Source organism: Molothrus aeneus, chromosome 4 (genome assembly GCF_037042795.1).
Source record: "Molothrus aeneus isolate 106 chromosome 4, BPBGC_Maene_1.0, whole genome shotgun sequence".
NCBI classification, from domain to species: Eukaryota; Metazoa; Chordata; class Aves; order Passeriformes; family Icteridae; genus Molothrus; species Molothrus aeneus.
Window position 1 is genome coordinate 13,108,161 of NC_089649.1, and position 20,335 is coordinate 13,128,495.

General features: G+C 46.9%; 2 protein-coding genes across 3 annotated transcripts; one reads left to right on the forward strand and one right to left on the reverse strand.

The window, feature by feature from the left end:
• Positions 1-828: 828 nt before the first annotated feature.
• LOC136555356 (17-beta-hydroxysteroid dehydrogenase 13-like) lies at positions 829-11,874 on the reverse strand. The gene is made up of 7 exons (XM_066547945.1): positions 11,590-11,874; positions 9,652-9,759; positions 8,073-8,204; positions 7,330-7,436; positions 2,882-3,019; positions 2,504-2,620; positions 829-1,559 (listed from the first exon to the last, which is right to left on the reverse strand). The coding sequence occupies exons 1-7, from the start codon at positions 11,797-11,799 to the stop codon at positions 1,472-1,474; spliced, it is 900 nt and encodes a 299-aa protein (XP_066404042.1). The 5' UTR covers positions 11,800-11,874; the 3' UTR covers positions 829-1,471.
• A 345-nt stretch (positions 11,875-12,219) lies between these two features.
• NUDT9 (nudix hydrolase 9) lies at positions 12,220-20,335 on the forward strand. 2 transcript variants are annotated; one of them, XM_066547944.1, is made up of 8 exons: positions 12,220-12,311; positions 13,416-13,652; positions 14,689-14,784; positions 15,273-15,359; positions 18,025-18,136; positions 18,313-18,459; positions 18,709-18,793; positions 19,741-20,335. In XM_066547944.1, exons 1-8 carry the CDS (start codon positions 12,235-12,237, stop codon positions 19,914-19,916), a joined length of 1,017 nt encoding a protein of 338 aa, XP_066404041.1. In that variant the 5' UTR covers positions 12,220-12,234; the 3' UTR covers positions 19,917-20,335. The 2 variants fall into 2 exon arrangements, with proteins under 2 accessions (XP_066404041.1, XP_066404040.1); XM_066547943.1 differs by lacking the exon at positions 12,220-12,311 and adding an exon at positions 12,542-12,779.

Below are 20,335 nucleotides of genomic sequence, written 5' to 3' on the forward strand. Positions count from 1 at the left end.
CCTGCTTCTTTTTGACTTGGTTTTTAAATGGAAACCATGCCTAAGTATTCTTTGAATGGCTTATAACCTTTTTTTTTATGTCTTGAATTTTTTGAACCCCCTTTTTTTCCATTCCTGTCTCAGCTACAGGAGTCTTGCACTGTGAATCACAAGAACTGAAGCTGGGAAGTGTCCTGTTACATGAATATTCCATGAGCAAAAAGGAAAACAGTTGTGTGTTATTTAAGCTGTCAACAGTGCTTCTACCTGTTGCACGCTAAGAGCAGGAGGGGCTGGGTGGTGAGGGCTCTCCCTTTTCTGAAGAACCTGTTTACAGAACAACTTGAAAGGCTCAGGTGAACAGATTCCAACTGTGCCAAAGGTGGCAGTGTGTTCAGGCCTGCCTGGGATGGCTGTGGGCCAGCAGTGCCTGCAGCAGGAATTGCACAAGTGGTGCACAGATCCTCTGTGCTCTGGAGGGGTCTTTGACCCATGTGTCAGCAGCTGCTGCTCTCTTGGACCCCAGGCCAAAGACCTTCAGGTATTTCACCTCCTGTGCCAGCAGAGCAGGCCCCTGGCTTGTGATGAGGAGCTGTGTGAAGGCTCGTCTGGAGCCTTCCCCTGCAGCCCCTGCCCTGGCACCACCTTTAAGCCCTGGCCCCTGCATGGGTTTCACTGCCTGGCCCTGTACCTCACTGATCCTGATGTGGCTTCCCCATGTGGCTGGGGACTGCCTCATCCCTGCAGTCTGGGCTGGTGTTTGGCAGACTCTGGCTGATCCTTTCAGCATTGCAGCACGTACTCCACTGGTACTGGACCTGGATACCACTCTCATTGCTGAGAGACACCTTTGGGTTAGAAAAACGTATTTATTTGTAATATGGAGTTTTGATGGTGCTAATGCATAATTGATAAATGTTGTAATTAGGCATTACATTACAAATAAGGCTGTATTATTTCAGTAATACAAATAATTAATTCAACAATGCTCATTATAAATGCACACAAAACTCTAAGTGTTCATTAGAGCACATTTTTTAAACTTAAAATTATTAAGTGAGATGAAACAGGCCACCCACCTCCTCTATAAATTGCTTCTTGCAAGATGCTTTTGCTCAGGGATGAGTCCAGATTAACATGTTCTCAGGCAATCCCTTTGCACTCAACTAAGGAGCTGTGTTGTCCCAAACACAGGCTTTGTGGGCATCCTGCCTGCCCCAGCACAATGAGACAAAGGTGATGGGATATACATTCAAAGCAGCCCTTCTGGAGCTGCATCATTTCTTTGCTCTTATGCAGCCTGCTATTATTACACCCTGTTATTCAGCTGTGTTCCAGCTGCAGGTGTGGGATAAGCCCTTAGGTGTGCCTGGGAATGGTGGCCTGGAAGCACCTGCCTGAGCTCTGTTTTGAATCAAGGCAGCTGAACTACGCTCAGCACATGTTCTCTTTTCACTGGTGCCTCTGGGAAATGAGAATCAATTCTTGCTTTTCACTGTGTGCTTCTCTGCCCAATGACTGCATCAAACTTTGGAGTGGTCATCTTCTTCAGAAGGTTCAGGGCACGTTCTGGAAACACCCTGGAAGAGACAGTAACATGAAATTAAAAGTGAGATAGAAACTTAAATTATGGGAAAAAGTGTCACTGCAGGTGAGGGAAGAGCTGGTCTGGCAGCAGAATGCATGCACACATATGAACTGAGACTATGTACTAAACTGGGCATTATTTCCATAGCTCTCACCAATCTCTGACTAATTAAAGTCCATTCTCAGCCTTTTAGGACAGTTCCAATGCCAGGTATCTGTGGGCAGTATGTGAACTGCAGTATTGCTGCAGGATCCAGGAAGTTTTAATATTGTACAGATGTAGGTGAGTATTACATGTCATACTCTGAAAAGCAGTAGGCATGTGGAAGGATGAGATTTTAAAACTGAAGTGCAGTTTTCACTCCTAAGATTCCTCCTTTTAAAGAGCTTTGTCTCTTTATCCCCCTGTCCTAAATTATGACCAAAAAAGCGAAGTTATTCTAAGTGCTTTGACAGCATCAGTTTTGACTTGCCTATGCCTCTGCAGACCTGCACTCTCAACAAGCAGTTCTTGGAGTTGCAAAAGGATTTAAAATATTTTTACCGCTGTCTGGTGCTTGGTTTAGCAAACAAGAAACTACCAAGTGTTTCATGAGATATTATAGGATTTAACTGAGAATCTAACTTAGTTGTTAGGATGTAAATTCCAGATTTGGAACTGGAGCTCTGGTAAAAACACCTCCTCAACAGAGCAGCTGCACTGAATAATTAAGTTGTGTGGGAGGATTAATCTTGCTTTACATACAGAGAGCAGTACAGTTCTTTTGAAGCAATGTTCTCAGCCTCTGTGTCCTCAGTGCTGACATAAAGAAACAAACACTAATAAGCAGCAGGTCCTCAGCTCTTTCTGGAACTTCTGCTGACTCAGAGGTTACAAGTTTGAACCTTGTATACTCAGGTAGTATTTTTGTTTCCACATCCATTGCTTTGTACTTACATTTCAGAAAGCAAAGCAATGTTTAGCTGTGGTGGAACAAAAACCATTTTCTGGTTGGTCACTATTCCTTCCATCAAAGCCTGTACAACTTCTTCAATCTCCAAAATCTTTCCAAGCCTACACAGGAAAGCAAACATATAAGAGCTGCAGTGATAAAAAGGAGTGGTACCAGGTGATCTAGGAGGCTTCACAAATGTACAAACTCAGGTAATTCAAATGCAACAATTACATGGGTTAAAGGACATTGCAGATTTTCTTTAGTTAATGATACAAGCTGTTGTTATACAGCCAGCTGGAACAGAGGCCTAAAGATGGGGATAATATGCAGTGTCTTACTGCAAAGAAGGAAACCCAGGAATGCAGAATATTGAGAGTTACCTTGTAGTGGGGTTTTTGACAAATCCAGTGTTTATAAAAACCGGACAAAGGCACGTTGTTTTTATTCCATCCTTTCCAAGGACAGACAGCTCCTCTGTCAGAGCTTTATGAAATCCAACTGTAGCAAACTTGCTTGAGCTGCAGGAAGGGAGAAAGTACAAATGAGAAGGCAGAAATCCTATTTCCACCTTTCTACCAATGCAAATGGCCTAAACCATCATCTGCCTCTTAGTTGCTTGGGTGCTGTTTAAGGTAACGGCTAGGGGATGGGTGAAGGCTGGTGCACCTCTGCTCTACCTTGTATCCTAACCCATACCCCTTATTTTCACTATGTGGTCTCTATCCCTCTATCCCTTTACCCCTCTTTCTGCTCCTTGCTATGTGAAGACAAAACCCTCCAAATAATATAATCCATCTGAGAGACAGGGCAGGGACTATTCTAACTTTGCCTGTGCCAGAGTGTAGTGGTGGATTAGATATTGAAACTTGTGGATTAATTGTGCAATGTATAGCAGGTATCTCAAAAAAGGGCACTTTAGTTGCAAACAGACAGACAAATATTAGGAATTCTTAGAAAACTGCAACTGAAGCACATCAATCCATGGACATCTTGTTCTTTTGCATGAGAGAAGATTCCTAAAAGGAATGTAGCCTGAATCTCTAAAATTAGGAAGAATGAGCAGGGTAGAAATGGAGATTAACCTGCTACTGTTTATTATACCACACAGGAGCATCTTGTAACAGTTTTGTGTGAGTTTTGAAATAGAGAAGCATTATGCAAGCAGAACTGAGGAACAACTTGCCATGGAAATAGGTATGGGCCTGAGGTTTAAATCAACTTCAAAAAAGGAAAACCACAGAATCAGTTTATTGATTGCTATGGATTTGGCAGCATAATCCCAGTAAAATCCCTGGCTGAAGAGTTCTCACATTGCTGAGAGTGAGTGACTCTCTAAGAAGGAGTATTCGCGGGAGAAGATTGTTCTAAGAAGGAGTGTTCCTGGGGAAGACTGCTGCAGCTGGAGCTGCCATTATAGAAGGCTGCATGTGATGCAGGATGGCAACACAGAGTCTAACAGGTTTTTGGTGCCTGCACCGTGATTTTCCTGGCACCCTTCAAGTAGAAAAGTAATCTGATGTCAAGATGGCAGAAGGTCCAGGGGAAGGTCAGCAGGGAGGACCTCATGGTGGGAGGCTGTTATAGGATACCCAGCCAGGACAAACAGGCAGATGAGGTGCTCTCCAAGCAGCCACTAGAAGCCTCATGGTTTCCAGCCCTTCAACTTGCCAAATGTCTATTGGAAATACAACACAGCAGAGACGAAGCAGCCTAGGAGGTTCCTGGAGTGTTTGGAAGACAGCCTCCTAACATAGCTGGTAAGAGAACCTACTGGAAGAGGTGCCCTGCTAGACCTGTTGTTTGTGAACAAAGGACTAGTGGGTGATGTGGTGGTTGGTGGCAGTCTTGGGCAAAGGGACCACGAAATGTCAGTTTTAAATAGTGGGGTGAAGTAAAGAGGGGCACCAGAACTTCCACCTTGGATTCTGGTGGGCAGATCTTGGCCTTGGTTAGGACACTGATTGAGAGTCAGTCCTGAAGGGTAAAGGGGTCCAGGAAGACTGGACACAGTCTTTAAAAAGGAATTATGAAATATTCAAGAGCAGCCCATCCCCATATATTTGAAAGACAAGTGGTCAGGGAAAAAGACCAGCCTGGTTAAACAGAGAACTTAGGCTGGAACTCTGGGGAAAAAAAACAATGTATTCTTTCCAGATGGAGGGTCAGATAACTTGGGAGGACTATAAAGATGTTGCAGGGAGATCAGAAGGACCAAAGCCCAACTAGAACTTGGCCTTAGAGACAACAAAAAAGTTTTCTACAAATACAGCAAAAGGAGGGTCAAGGAATGTCTCCATCATTTGTTGAATGCAGAAGGTAGTGTAATGACAGCGGATGAGGAAAAGGCAGAGGAACTTAATACGTTCTTTGTCTCAGTCTTTAATATTGTCCAGTTGTCCCTCAGGATTCTCAGCTCCCAGAGCTGGAAGTTAGTGACAGAGAGCTGAGGGAAGGGCCCGTAACCCAGGAGGAGATGGTTAGTGATCTGCTGTGCCAATTCAACACTCAAAAATCTATGACCTTTGATGGGATCCATGTCAGAGTAATGAGGGAACTGTTGAAAGAACTTGCCAAACCACTTTCAATCACCTACCAGCAGTCCTACTTAACTGGACAAGTTTCATCTGTCTAGCAATTAGCAAATGTAACACCCATCTACAAAAAAGTTTGGAAGGATTATCCAGAAAATTGCAGGCTTGTAAGCTTAACCTTGGTTGTGGAAGAGATCATCCTGCGTACCATTACAAGGCACATACAGGACAACCAGGGGATCAAGCCCAGCCAACATGGATTTTTGAAAGGAAGGCCCTGCTTGACCAGCCTGATCTCCTTGTATGACAAAGTGGCCCACCTAGTAGATGAGGGGAAGGCTGTGGATGTGTCTGTCCAGGGTCTATCTAGACTTCAGTAAAGTGTTTGACATCATCTGCCACAGCATCCTCCTAGAAAAACTGAGTGCTTGCAGCTTGGGTGGGTGGACTCTTCAATGGGTAAAAATCTGGCTGGATGGCTGGGCCCAGAGTGCTGTGGTGGATGGAGATAAATCCATTTGGCAGTTGGTTACTAGAGGTGCTCCCCAGGGCTCCACCCAGGGCTGGTCCTGTTTAACATCTTCGTGGATGATCTGGACACAGGGATCGAGTGCACCCTCAGTAATTGTGCAGAAGACACTGAGTTGATGTGCTCAGGGCATGGAAGGCTCTGCTGGAGACCTGGACAGACTCCATCAGTGGGCTGAGGACACAGCTGCAGGAAGCTCAAGAAGGTGAAGTGTCAGGTTCTGCACCTGAGCCATGCAATGAGACAGGCTGGGTGAAGAATGGCTTGGGACAGAAAGGGACACCTGGGGTGCTGGTTGACAGCAGCTGAACCTGAGCCAGTGTGCCCATGTGGCCAAGAGGGCTGATGGCACCCTGGCCTGGATCAGCCAGCAGGACAGAGAAGTGGCTGTTCCCCTGTACTGGGCACTGGTGAGGCCACACCTCGAGTGCTGTGTCCAGTTCTGGGCCTCTCACTTTAAAAAGGACATTGAGGAGCTGCAGTGTGTCCAAAGAAGAGAAACAAGGCTCATGAAGGGTCTGTAAAACATGTCTTATGGGGAATGGCTGAGGGAGCTGGGTTTGTTTAGTCAGGAGAAGAGCAGGCTCAGGCCTCATGGCTGTCTGCAACTCCCTGAAAGAAGGTTGGATGGAGGTGGGGTCAGTCTCTTCTGCCATGCCCCCAGTAAGAAGAATACAGGAAATGGCCTCAGGCTGAGACAGGAGAAATTCAGATGAGATGTTAGAAAAAAATCTTCTCACTATTAGGGTGATGAGGCATTGGAATAGGTTCCTCATGCAGGTGGGGCAGTCACCATCCTGCAGGTGTTTAAGAGGCATTTGGATCTAGCACTGGGTTGTAGCATCCCATGAACTCTCTCCCCTCAGTCAATTCCCAAGTCCTCTGCCCTGGCAACGGCAGTGACTAACAACCATAGAGTCATCCTCCTGCTGGGAAAAGACAGACTCCCACATGGACTTTCCCTGGTTTTTCCTTTCCCTGTCCCCTCACTGGCTTGCTACCATGGCTGGCTGCCCCCCCCTCCTCTAGAGACCAATGCCCTTTGCCCTGCCTTTAGCTATGCCCCCCACCCCCTTCCCTTCTTAAGCTGCCTGCACCAGGTGGAGAAAGGGCGCGTGGTTGTGCTCTTTCTTACTGGGTCCCCTTTGGCCATACTCCACTGGAATACAACCTTGCAAAAAAGAGCCTTTCTTGCCTCTCTCACTGAGCCAGCTGTGGTGAGTGTTGTGTAGGGATCTGACTGCATTGCCCGAATGTTAACCCAACCTGCTTTTCTACAGGAGAGGTTTGTTGGGGACAGATAATAGGCAGCAGCACCCACCATTCAACACCTGCATTTTTACTGGATGATGAGGTTTAGGGGTTACAGTGGCAGTACTGGCTGGATGGTTGGACTGGATGATCTTAAAGGTCTCTTCCAACCCTGATGATTCTATGATTCTATTTTTACACTCTACGGTCAATGCCACAGTGGTAAAAAGATCAAAAGCTCCTCAGTACAGGTTTACTTGACAACACTACAAGAAATCACAGAATAAATAAATTCTAAGAAGGAGAAGGGAAGAGGATACCTTTTTCACTAAGCAAAATCTGCATTGGTGGGGAGAGAAAACAGGAGAGTCTTTCATTAGTAGATGTGTTAGGTGACTATTCTTTCATACAAACAATGCTCACGATTCAGTCAGAGCTAATTACTTGGTACTTGCCGATGGAAAAGATGCAATTAAAATTTTTAAAAGTTAAGCAAGCTGATTTCAAAATGACTTACCAATATGCCACCATGAAAGGAGTCACAAAATGACCTGCTGCTGAAGCCACCGTGACAATGTGCCCATAGTTGTTGTTCATCATGACTGGCAGGAAAGCTCTCGTGGTCTTGGTAGTCATTTAAACCAAGAGGCAAAATGCAGGGGACAGGAAGGAGGAAAAGAACATGGTTTTCTAGGCATACTCAGCGCTGACTCTCAGTGTTATTCACCAGGTGGCCAAAGCTATCCCTAAAGCTATGAGCTGCACAGCACCTCAGATTCCCAGAGCCACAGGGATACCTGCTCTCTGACCAGTGGTGCAGCTGGCAACCTGCTTTCCAAAGGCTGCAGCAGTTGGCCATAAACAGGAAATGGTTTTCACATCTTTCCTTTGCTGCTTTTAAGGTTTCAGGTGTCAGCAGAAATGCTGGCAGGGTCTCAGCCCCAGCACACACAATGAACCACTTGTCAATCTATGGCTTCTCTTTTCTTCTGCCACAAGCAAGTACTGCTGAAGCCCTCCCACCCTGTCAGCCGCACGGCACCTCTGACAGAGCCTTCTGTGCGTGCTGCAGATGAGGCTGTCACCAGCCAGCTCACATCAGCAAGAAGCCATTCCAGTTTCCCAGCACACAGTCTGCTTGGGTGCCCCTGTGCTGTAACAGTTCATTTGGTAATTTCACTGCTAATCATGGCTGGTCTAGATATGCATCCTCACTGACACTCCCAAACAACTGCATCTATAGATGGTGGTGGCCCTTACCCACATGTGACCCAGAATGTTGACTTCAAACATCCTTTCTATCTGGTGGTCCTGAGTCGAGAGAAAGTCGGCAGCTGTAATCACACCAACATTGTTCACCAGGACAGTCACATCTCCAATATCCTTCTTCACCTTTTACAGAGAAAACAAAAGCCCAAAATTGTGTCTGTCACTCAGTAGGAGGAAAAAAAAGTAAGGGTGGGGAAGATGAACCATAATTAAATTCTTAAGATTGCATCTTCAAGAGAGAAGGAGATCATGCCACATTTCCAGATGTGGCAGGAACTTTGCAGTAGAGCCATGGAATCTGCTTTAGATCTGATTCTTCCCCATTCATTAATGTCAGTATTTATTGTGTTCCACAAACTGTGCACAGTTTGGACCATGTAGTCACAATTGGTGTGGGAAATGGATTTGTAGAGAGTGCTCAGGGCCTGACAGAAGGTCCTCACAGTATGCATCCATATGCAAACCGAGACAAGAAATGCTGACTTAGAAATGCCATGGAATAGGACAGATATTGTTGAGAGAGAAATGGAGCTAGAGAAAAGTTTCAAAAGATGGCCTTGCAAATAAGACTAGATACTTTGGAGAAATAGAACTATGAATCGTGCATTGTATTGGGACCCACGAGGGGTAGTTTTACATGATGGACTTTAAGCATCTACAGCATGGTGTGGCAAAAAGCTGATAGGTCAAGAAACGCTTCTAGTGTATTGTAATTAGGAAATAGTTGGCTTCTGATTGTGATGCTGTGAATTATAACATCTGTATTGTCTCACCCTTCTCATAAGACTGAAAACGGAAAAAAAGTTTTTAAAACGCCTCTCAGTTGCCCCATCTCTGGGTCAGGAAAAGGGTATTGTCCAACACTTGGGACCACAGAGGTACAGACTGTTTTGAGGCAGCTGGGCCACAGCCATTACAATAAAATGTTTCATATGTTCTCAGTGCTATGTTCCTTCAGAGGCTGCAACCCTAGAGAGCAAACTTGGCAAGAGGATGTGATATGCTGGAGCCTCCCAAATAGGATGAGACTGGCTGTGATCTTGGAAATGCTACAGCACTCTGTGTCCAGAGAGCAGTGAGGAATGGAGAGCTTCCAGGGGCTTGCAGGATTCATGTGCAACACGTCTTGTCTAGTTTTCCTGCCTTCTCTGGAAATCAAGCATGGTTGAGAAAGCCTTTGGCCATGCCCCTGCTGCCCTGTGGCAGCAGCTCTCTGGCCACAGAGAGCAACAAATAACTTTCCCAGGCCTTTCTGGAGAAGATTGTGAGAAGATGAGAGAAAAGAATGAGAAACAATTCTTATCTTCACTTGCTGGACCTGCTATTGTGAACATGTGGAATGTGTTACTGAGATTTGTTTACCAAAGGGTGGTTTCTTAATTAGCCAATAGCGATGGTGTTTGGATTGGAGGACCAGATAGGTCTAACTGTATCATAACTGTCTATAAAAGCAATGGTTTTCTTAATAATTATAATAATATAATAAAGAGATTGATCTGCCTTCTGTGAATCATGGAGTCAATGCTAATTATTACCCTGCTGGGGGCCTGTTGCAACGAGACTGCCCCACCTTGTCTGCAGCGCTGTAGATCTCCTCCCGTTTGCTGCAGTCCACCATGAAGGTTTGAACAGTGGCTCCCAGCTTCTGGCATTCTGCTGCCGTCTCCTCAATGCCGTGCTGGAAGAGGCAAAGAGAAAGACACTGTGCACAGCTGTCCCCTCACCACAGCTGAGCAGCAGAGGCTGAAGATGTTCCTGGATTGAGCAACCACTGCCCAGCCCCTGAACAGTTCATAGCTACCCAGGGAAAGAGCTGTAGATGGTTTTGCTGAGAGGACAGGCATTTCAGCCTTAAATTTAGGATCTGCATGTAGTGACAGGCAGAAAGGTAGGGTGGGCAACAAGAGTGGGTTTGGCTTGGTAAGGCAGACAGAGCAAGGCTGCAGAAAGGGGGCACATGCTGCCTATCACAGCCCAGCAGACAGCACTGTGAATGTAAACAGCTCGTAAAATACAGGCCTGGCTGACACCCTGAGATACAGAAACTGGCTCTATGTGTTTCTGTATTTACATGCTGGGTGTGAGAAGAGAGGTGCCCTCCACAGTTCACAATGTACAAAGATTTTAATTTCAGAATGACCTTTGATACAAACAGGTCAGAAGCTCCCTGAAGTCATTACTTCAACTCGTTAAGCCAGAGCAGAAGTGACTTTGTTGCATCCCTGTTCCCAGGTGCCAGAAGGCCATGCCAGTGGAACCTGTGCAGTGAAAAGCTCTAGGTCATAAATAGCATGGGTCAGCAGTCCCTCTGTTGGGTGACTGGGCAGCTGTCCTCAACACCAGCTGCTGTTTAATGCTGAGAGCCCCCAAGAAGGAGCCCTTGTCAAGGCACTTGGGTTGGAGGAGCATACTCCTAAATCCTCTGGAATCCACAGCCTCCCTTGATACTGTATTTCAGTTCGTGCTGACACCCACGCTTACAATCTACTTCCCAGCTCTAAAGCCAGGTGTCGCTCGCTACTAAATTCATACCTAAATCTCCCCATTCCATCCAGTGAACATGAACAATTTTCTGTTTCATTGCAGCCCTGCATGCACTGCAGCCGTGCCATGCCTCTTCCCACCCCTCCAAAGTCTGGTCTTAGGCATAATGGGTACCATTAATAGACACTGAAAATGTTCAACATTATCTTCCCTGTTTATCCATCCTCTCACTCAGCTTGCCTCAGGTTTGATGTATTTTTTTTTGTGGAGGGCTGAATTCTGTTTTGCAGCTTCATGATGAACTCCTTTGCTAACCCAGCGTGTCAGAAACAGAAAACACAGCCTCTCACCCACCCTGCTGCACCCACACCAGCACTTGGCCTGGATTCCTTCAGAATACTATGCTCCATGTTTGTATCTGCCCATCTTCCACTTGCCACGGCGTTTTTCCAGTCCATTTAAATAATCTGAAATAAAGAGCTTGGGCCGGTGTAAACATTTAGAAAGATGCCACCTACGCGTGCTGCTGCCCAGAGGGCAGCCAGGCTCATGTACAGCCCAGCACAGGGATGCTGCTGGTGAGAGTGCAGAGAAAACACACCTCCCAGCATTGCACAGAAAACACCCGAGGCTACGGAGAGAACAATGAAGGCAGACCTGCTGCTCTTTGCAAACAGCCTTCTGGTATCAGCGGGCTTTCTCTGCCAGCCCAGGCAGCAGCTCCACCAGCAGCTTCCCGAGCACTTCTTTCCCTGTCGCAGGTGCTCTGCCGGGTGTTGCCTGCTCCCTGCCAAGTAGCACCGAGTGACTGTGGGACCAGAGCCCCACATCCTCTGCTGCACGTGGGGCCAAATCCTCTCCTGGCGCTCAGCATCCCAGCCGCAGGAGCCAAGCGGGAGCCGATAGGAGCGGGCTGGAAGGGGCTGGGCGATGAGGGTGCAAAGTGGTGCTGCCCTTCTTACGCCCCTAAATGCCGCGTGGACTCGGAGGTCACACGGAGTGAGCACATGAGTGTGTCCATTACCTTATTGATGTCCCACAGGACCAGCCTGCTCTGGCGCTTGGCGAACTCCAAGGCGGTCGCTCGCCCGACGCCATGGCCAGCGCCCGTGATGAGCACCAGCTCCCCGGCGAGAGACTTTCTCCTCACAGGCACGAACAGCTTCACAAAAGCCTCCAGGTAGGAATAGAGAAGCGTGGCCAGGAACAGGAGAAGCTCCAGAAACAGATTCATTGTTTTCCTGGAGCTCTTTCGAGGACCGAACTGCGCTGGAGCCGTCAGCGCCGTCCGCCCCACAGCCTGCCGAGGCCACGCCCCGGCCTTCGGCGCCCAATCAGAGCGTGGCTGAGCGCGGGGGCGTGTCTGTGGGCGGTGCAAGGCCGTGGGCGTGTGGGGGCCCGGCCGCGCGGGGCTGGGTGCGCCCCGAACCGCGCTGTCGGTTCCTCTTCCGGGTTCCACAGGGGAGGGACAGTAACATGGAAATGGATACTCCTAGCTTGGGATAAGGTAGTTGATTAAAGTAAAAGATATAAAAGAGGAAAGGTTATTTTCTACTTCCCCGCGGGAAGCAGGGCTTCCGCACGCACATCGGTCGCTCCGGAAGCCAAACACTGTAAATAACGAATGCCCTCCGTTCCCTTCCTTATGTTTTATGTCTGAGCTGACGTCATGCGGCATAGAATAACCCTTTGGTCGGTTTGGGTCAGCTGGCCTGGTTCTGTTCCCGTCCAGGATCTTGCTCACTGGTATGGCTGGGAATGCTGGGACACAGCAGTGATGCTGTGGGAGCGCTGCCCAGCGGCAGCCAAACACGGGTGTGTCACCAACCCTTTCCTGAGTGCCAGTGCACGTCCTGGCACTGCGGGGCTGCCCTGGGGACGGAGCTCCGCCCCAGCCAGAGCCGCAGCGGGCGCTGCCCTTGATGCCGCTCCCGCCAATGCGGAGCTAGCTTGTAGCAGCGCGGGGCGGCAAGAAGCGGGATCAAGGGGCGGGATCAAGAAGCGGCATTCTGCAGCGGGCTGCCTCGCATCGCAGGGCAAAACCCTAGCCCGGCCCGGGCCCCGGGGCCGAGGCGGAGGCGGGATCGCTCGCGGTGCGGGCGCGGCGGCGCCGATGCCGCTGCCGGCCGGAGCTCTGCCTCGGGTGGTGGTAGTGCTCTCGTTCTCTGTCCTGCTGAGGGCCCGGGGCGCTGCCCAGCGCCGCCCCGCCCACAGGTACGGCGGGCTGTGGCGGTGGCGGAGCCGTGGGAGCCCGGATCGCGTCCCGGTGTCGCTGCCAACGGTCGGCGGCCTGTTCCGCCGGGAGCAGCCGCTCATGGCTCGGCCGAGATCCCGGGGCTGCCGCACACCCTCCTGCCCACCGAGGGGGAGCTGGGCCGGAGGGTGCGGTGTCCCTCAGGGTGTCCCTTTGGGGGAAAGGCAAGGGGAGCTGTCCCTTAAAGTGACGGCATTATTGGAAAGTACAAGAGCGGGTTTGCCCTTTCCCACGTCTCTTTTAAAGGTTTTTGTTGTGAACTTCAGGCATTTCGTGAGTTGAATGTTAGGAGGAATTTCTTCTAATTTCTTTAGACGTTGGAATGGGCTGCGCAGGGAGGTGGTGGAATCACCATCCCCAGAGGTGTTCAAGGAAAGCCTGGACGTGGCGCGTGTCACCACTACCATGGTCGAGGCGACACGACGGTACTTGTTCACAGTTTGGCCGTAATGATCTCAAGGGTCTTTTCCAACCTAGTTGATTCTGTGAAAGAGCTGAGTCTATTCCATTTGCTGTATTGTACTTTAATGACTGGGGATTAAAGAGCATGTTATATTAAAGAGCATGAATGAGATGTTTGGTTTTTTTTCTTTTAGTAATTTATCTGCAAGCTGTTGGTCCCGTCTTCATCCTGTAAACATGTTCAACAGTTATAATGTGAAGTTCCACCACAGAAAAGCTCTCACCTCCCCATATCCAGGATCACACATTGAGCGTAGCCAAGTTCCTGAAGATAAAGTGGGCTGGCTGACTGATTGGGAAGATTATAATCCTGTGGAGTACACTGCAAAGTCTGTTTTGGCCAGACCCAATTGGGCAGATCCCCAAATCAAGTGAGTAGAAATGGTGGCTCTTTTCCCCTGAGAACATGAAAGCAGGAAATAATAATGAATTGAGTTAACAAGATCATCTTAAGTGATGTGTAATTCTACAGTGATGTGTGAAAATTAAGATTAAGGAAAGTGGTAGTTAGAGAACTGAGTACTTTGGATTGTTGTGAAGGTCTTTGATACATGATTTTACTGAGCTGATGATTGAGACTGGAATAATGGACAGCTGTTGATGCTGTGCATATGTTTCTCTGTGTTGTGAGCTAAATAAAAATCTAATTCTTCTTAAGAATTTGGAAGAACATTTTAGTGATACACTTGTTTGTTTATTCATGGTTGGGATGCAACATGAAAAAAGAAAGTGTAATTGTAGTTTTTGAAGGGAGCGCTCTGACTCAGGAAGTGTGAAAGGTTGTGATACACAGATTTTTTTTGTGACTGTGTAACAATGTGGGTGTCAGTTCTTCTGTCTTGAGTAACAAGGGATAAGACAAGAGGAAATAGCCTCATGTTGTGCTAGGGGATGTTTGGATTTGATATTATGAAAAATTTCTTCACCAAAAACTTTATCAGGCACTGGAACACGTTGCCTAGGGAACTGGTGGAATCACTTTCCCTGGAGGCGTTTAAAAGATATTTGGATGTGGCACATGGGGGCATGATTTAGTAGTGGGCTTGGCAGTGCTGCATTGAACTTGGTGATCTTAGGTGTCTTTTCCAACCAAAATGATTCTGTGATTCTACACCTCTGATCTTAAACAAAAATACTTTTGAAACACTTTGTCTAAGTGAAGATTGAGAGAGATGCAATATTAAATACTTTAGTTCTGCACTTTTCCCTGCAGACCTAAATACAGAGGGACTGTAATCAGAAAAGCTTAGGACTTCATAGCCTCCTTTAGAAAAGGGAGGGCCTGCAACTCCAGTTCTAGTAAAAACTGCTCATCAACACACAAAGGGGTGCTGCTGGTCTGATGGCTGGCATACAAGCTTTTGTGTTTTGTAATTTGTCTCTGTTAAATTCTTATTTGCCGCACAGTGATGAAGGTTTTTCTCCCAAATTCAATGAGAGAGATGGAGAAGTGGAGAGGAAGAGTCTGAATGGTTTGTATGTGGTCGAAAATGGGAGACCCCGGTGAGTGTGGAGCTTTTGTTTGTATATTCATTTCAGTGGTGTAGTTTCAGTGCTCTTACAGGTCCATCAGTTCCAATACATGGTACCTACTAGGGCAAAGCCAAGAGAGAAAAATGGAATTTAGTTTGAAGAATCTAAGTTGGTGAATGAGAAAAATGTGTTGTGTCTCTTGCCCTTTAAAGCATGCATGTGCTTTAACACAAAATATGTGTTGCTGTCCTTCCCTTTTTTGTTATTTAATCTTGATCTGTGTTTTTTTGAGTTTGTTTTGGTTGGGGTTTTTTGTTTGTTTTTTTCTTTTTTTTTTGGTAGAATGTTTTGAATGTGGGGAAATAAATACATTTAATGTGTTAAGGGTTTGAAAATTTAGCAGAAAATAAATTCCAGCTGGTCTTCAGAGATCAGAGGAGCTGGGTATGGCTGGGCTTAATTTCCAGTTGGAACCAGTTCAGGACTACATGAGTCATGTACTGTGGCATTTATTTCAGCAATCCAGTGGGAAGGACTGGCCTCACTGGCCGAGGATTGTTAGGGCGCTGGGGACCAAACCACGCTGCTGATCCTGTTGTTACCAGGTAAGGGGCAGGTAACTGCAAGGTACCCTGCAGTAGAGAAAAAAACATGCATTTTGCTTCTTTTCTGCTTCTCTGGGCAGGATATTACTTTTCATGGCCCTTTTCTCTGTTTGTTTTCTGTTTGTAAGCCCATTCTGCTTTTGTTAATGCAAGAAACACTAACTTGACTTAGTCTATGACAGGAGGAGGTAGGATTAGGATGCTCTTTTTGTTACTGTATGCTTTGTTTTGATGTGCTTTTCCAGAAGGATGTGTGGGTACGTGCTAACCATTTTACACAAAGTATTCAGAAAAGATTGTGTGGTTAACAGAAGTGTGAGTTAGAAAGTGCCATGCTGAAGACAGAAACATTGTGGAAAATCATCCTGATGCATTTCACTTCTTCCCCTTTCCTGAAGGATGCCAATGCTACTGAATTGCTTCCTTGAAAGTGAATGCTGGAATTTTTTAAAAATTTATTTATTTCTTTTAATTTTTTTTTAGACAGATTTTTGCTCTGCCTATTGGTAGTTCTTAGTTCTTTACTCAAGGCAATGGTGACTGCTTGTGGCTTTGTCCTGGTGCTGCTGCAGCTTGTGTGACCATTCTGTTCCAGCAGAAACATTCTCATCCTCTTAGTATGAATTAGCACAAGTGCAGCTTGGACAGCTTTCAGAGGAGCTGCTGCTACCAGCTTGGCTGCAGAAACATGCCTCATGGGCATTTTCTGCCCTTTTGGCTGAGGAAAACCCTCATTGTTCCGTCCTTGGTTGCAATTCTGCTGGATGGGTAAGACCAGCCTTCGTTCTTTATTGGACAAGGGAGGGAACTACAGATGAGGAGAAGGCAGAAGTGCTTAATGCCTACTTTGCCTCAGTTTTTAGTGGGAAGACGACTTGCCCTCAAGACACCTGCCCACCTGGAATGGTTGATGGTGTCAGGGAGCAGAATGGTCCCCCCCATTATCCAAGAGGAGGCAGTCAAAGAAGTACTGAAATGCTTGGATGTTCATAAATCTATGGGACCAGATGGGACCCACCCCAGGGTAATGAGAGAGCTGGCAGATGAGCTTGCAAAGCCACTCTCCATCATTTACCAACAGTCCCGGCTCACTGGTGAGGTTCCGGATGACTGGAAGCTTGCCAATGTGATAACCATTCACAAAAAGGTTGCAAAGGAGGATCCTGGTAATTATAGACCAGTCAGCCTGACCTCAGTACCTGGCAAGATAATGGAACAGTTTACATTAAGTGCCATCACACAGAATTTACAGGATGGCCAGGGTATCAGACCCAGTCAGCATGGGTTTAGGAGGGGTAGGTCATGTTTAACCAACCTGGTCACCTTTTATGACCAGGTAACCTGCCTAGTGGATGCAGGGAAGGCTGTAGCTGTTGTTTATTTGGATTTCAGCAAGGCCTTTGACACTGTCTCCCACAGCATACTCCTAGACAAGCTGGCAGGCCGTGGCTTGGACAGGAGCACTCTTTGCTGGGTTAGGAACTGGCTGGATGGCCGGGCCCAGAGAGTGCTGGTGAATGGCGCTGCATCCAGCTGGAGGCCAGTCACCAGTGGTGTCCCTCAGGGGCCTGTGCTGGGGCCAGTTCTGTTTAATATTTTTATTGATGACATGGATGAGGGTTTAGAGTCTTTCATTAGCAAATTTGCAGATGACACTAAGCTGGGAGTGTGTGTCGATCTGTTAGAGGGACGGAGGGCTTTGCAGAGGGACTTGGAACGGTTGGATGGATGGGCAGAATCCAATGGGATGAAGTTCAGTAAGTCCAAGTGCTGAGTCCTGCACTTCGGCTGCAATAACCCCCTGCAGCATTATAGGCTGGGGATGGTGTGGCTGGACAGTGCTCAGGAGCAAAGGGACCTGGGCGTGCTGGTTGACAGTCGGCTGAACATGAGCCAGCAGTGTGCCCAGGTGGCCAAGAAGGCCAATGGCATCCTGGCCTGTATCAGGAATAGTGTGGCCAGCAGCAGCAATGAGGTCATTCTTCCCCTGTACTTGGCACTGGTGAGGCCACACCTTGAGTGCTGTGTCCAGTTCTGGGCCCCTCAGTTGAGGAGGGACGTTGAGATGCTTGAGCGTGTCCAAAGGAGAGCAACGAGGCTGGTGAGGGGCTTGGAACACAAGCCGTATGAAGAACGACTGAGGGAGCTGGGGTTGTTCAGCCTGGAGAAAAGGAGACTCAGAGGTGACCTTATCACTCTCTTCAACTTCCTGAAGGGTGGCTGTGGTGAACTGGGGGTCGGTCACTTTCTCCGGGCAACAACAGACAGAACAAGAGGACACAGTCTCAAGCTGCGCCAAGGGAGATACAGGCAAGAATTAAGGAGGAGTTTTTCACAGAAAGAGTGGTCAAATACTGGAATCATCTACCCAGGAAGGTGGTGGAGTCACCATCCCTCGATGTATTTAAAAAAGACTGGATGTGGCACTTGGTGCCATGATCTAGTTGAGGTGTTAGAACATGGGTTGGACTCAATGATCTTAAAGGTCTCTTCCAACCTAGAAATTCTGTGATTCTATGATTCTGTGATGGCATTTGTTGGTTGCCTCAGCTGTTCATTCTCTGCTTTGTTTGTCTCCACACAGGTTGCAGTGTCTTGCTCTTCCTCTCTCAGGCCCAGGTGTCAAGAAGCAGCAAAACATGTTCTTGTTTATCATTTTCTGCAGGTGGAAAAGGGATGGAAGTGGCAATAAAGTTGCTCATCCAGTTTCTGGCAAGAACATCTTGCAGTTTGTAGCCATCAAGAGGAGAGACTGTGGGGAGTGGGCCATTCCAGGGGTAAGGGCAAAGCTTCAGAGGCAGCTGGCATTTCCCTGCTGGTGAAGCCATGAGACAGATATGGCACACGTGTGATGCAAGTGCATGTAATATACTAAGAGCTAGGAGTTAAAATGTGTAGAATCTAAGGGATGGCATTTTTTTTTTGTTTGTTTGTTTGTTTCCCCCCCTCCAAGGGAATGGTGGACCCAGGGGAAAAAATCACTGCTACTTTGAAGAGAGAATTTGAGGAGGAGGCCTTGAACTCTCTGCAGAAATCCCCTGAGGAGAAAGCAAAATTGGAGAAGCAGCTCCAGAAGCTGTTCAGCCAGGAACACTTTGTGGTGAGCTCTGTGTCTCTCGTGGTAGCCTTTTGAGCTGTGCATGTAACTCATAGCTGTATAAAACCTGAAGAAGTGCAGGTGAAATGAAAGTGTGTTGTGATGCTCATCTTCTTGGGGTGTAGGAAATTGAAGGGACTGTCGAAAACTCTGTAAGGGCAAATGTCTCAGAAGGAAAGAAAAAAAGGATGACTGATTCCACCTTGTTTGTTTTGACACTGAGCTTGTTCTGGTTTGTTTGGGGCCTTATAGGTGTACAGAGGATATGTGGATGACCCTCGTAACACTGATAATGCCTGGATGGAGACAGAGGCTGTGAACTATCATGATGAAACAGGTAAATATCTCCAGGCATGCTCTTCGTTGCCTTTTACTCCATATGTTGGTTTGAAATTGGGGCTGTTGTTGAGCTGAGAATGGCAGTGAAATCAGGGGAGCATGAAAGTCAGGTGTAAAATATGGGACTAGATTCTTAAATTGATCTGTTACCTTGGACTCCCATTTTTCACCTGTAAGATAAATCAGTCTACCTAGATGTTTCTGATGTGTTCAAGCCAGAGACTTCATGCAATGACATTTCCACTGAATTTGGGATAGTAGGTGCCAGTTGTGAAGTTTCACATGTCACTGGTCCTAGATTTATTTGTCCCCAGAAGTAGTGAAGATAGTGTATCTTTGGCCTCTGTTTCCAATACAGAAGAGAAAAGCATTTCCTTGGTTGTAGTTTATGAAGTCCTGAGATCCTTTTTAAAAACAGAGTGAAAACTTAGAGAAAAAAAGCAATTCAGAAGCAAAGGCATCCCCTTTTAAAAACTAGTTTTTTTATTTTGGAGCCTTCGGTAAAATTTTAATTTTTTTTCATAAGTGTATATAAGTTTCAGAATTCAGTTTGTCCTGTGGAATAGTATGTGAGAAAAGGAGCAGTCAAATATTAGGCAAACAAGCAAAAACCCAGGCAGATGTATTGGCTAAACTTGGGTTAATAAGTACACATTGTCATGATGGTTTCCAGTAACTTTTCATGCTGCTGGTGATATCCTAGGAACAATGACAGGGTGTTAACACCATTTCTGCCATTCAGATTTGCCTTAAAATAGTGCAAGTCTGAAAAAGGTTTCTGGCAGAGATTCAGTGAGAGATTTAGTTGTTTTTTGTCTGAGAAGCCTTTGAAGGTTGCTGCCTGTGAAGGAGCATTGTGGAAAGGCAGAACTAATAGGATGTGAGAGGGGAAAAAGCAGGAAGAAAAGATGCAATAGTGTGTTCTAACTCTTGTTTTGTGAACAGGTGAGACAATGGATAACTTGCCTCTGGAAGCAGGTGATGATGCTGGAGTGGTGAAGTGGGTTGACATCAGTGAGAAGCTTGAGCTGTATGCGAGTCACAGCTACTTCATCAAGCTGGTGACTGAGAAACAGGGAGCCCACTGGAGTGAGGATCCTGGCTCTGAGTGCCACAAGTGATGGAAACTGGGAACTGACAGAGTCTGAGAGGAGAATGTTTTCCAGCCTTGAAACAGATGTCCTTGTCACCCTCAGTGAAAATTCTGTGAAATTCAGCTGGGAGAAACACCGGACAGTGATAAACAGAGGCTTTTTCAGAGACTTCAGACTGCTTCTTTTGATTTCTTAGCTAGTGTGAAATGAGAAGAATGTGGAGCTCTTGCTTTGCTTTCTTGGCTTCATTATTTGCAGCTTTTTCATAATGTCTGCAGATCTGCATGGCAGCACTGGCATTCTGACTGGTGGTAGTTCACAGGCTCTTTATTTTTGCAATGATTCCTTTCCAGGAATATGAATCCCTCAGGAATGAGAGACTTGTAGGATAACCTGAATAATGACTTAAGTGCTGCATAATAAAGTGAAATTTCTTTTCTGAGTCA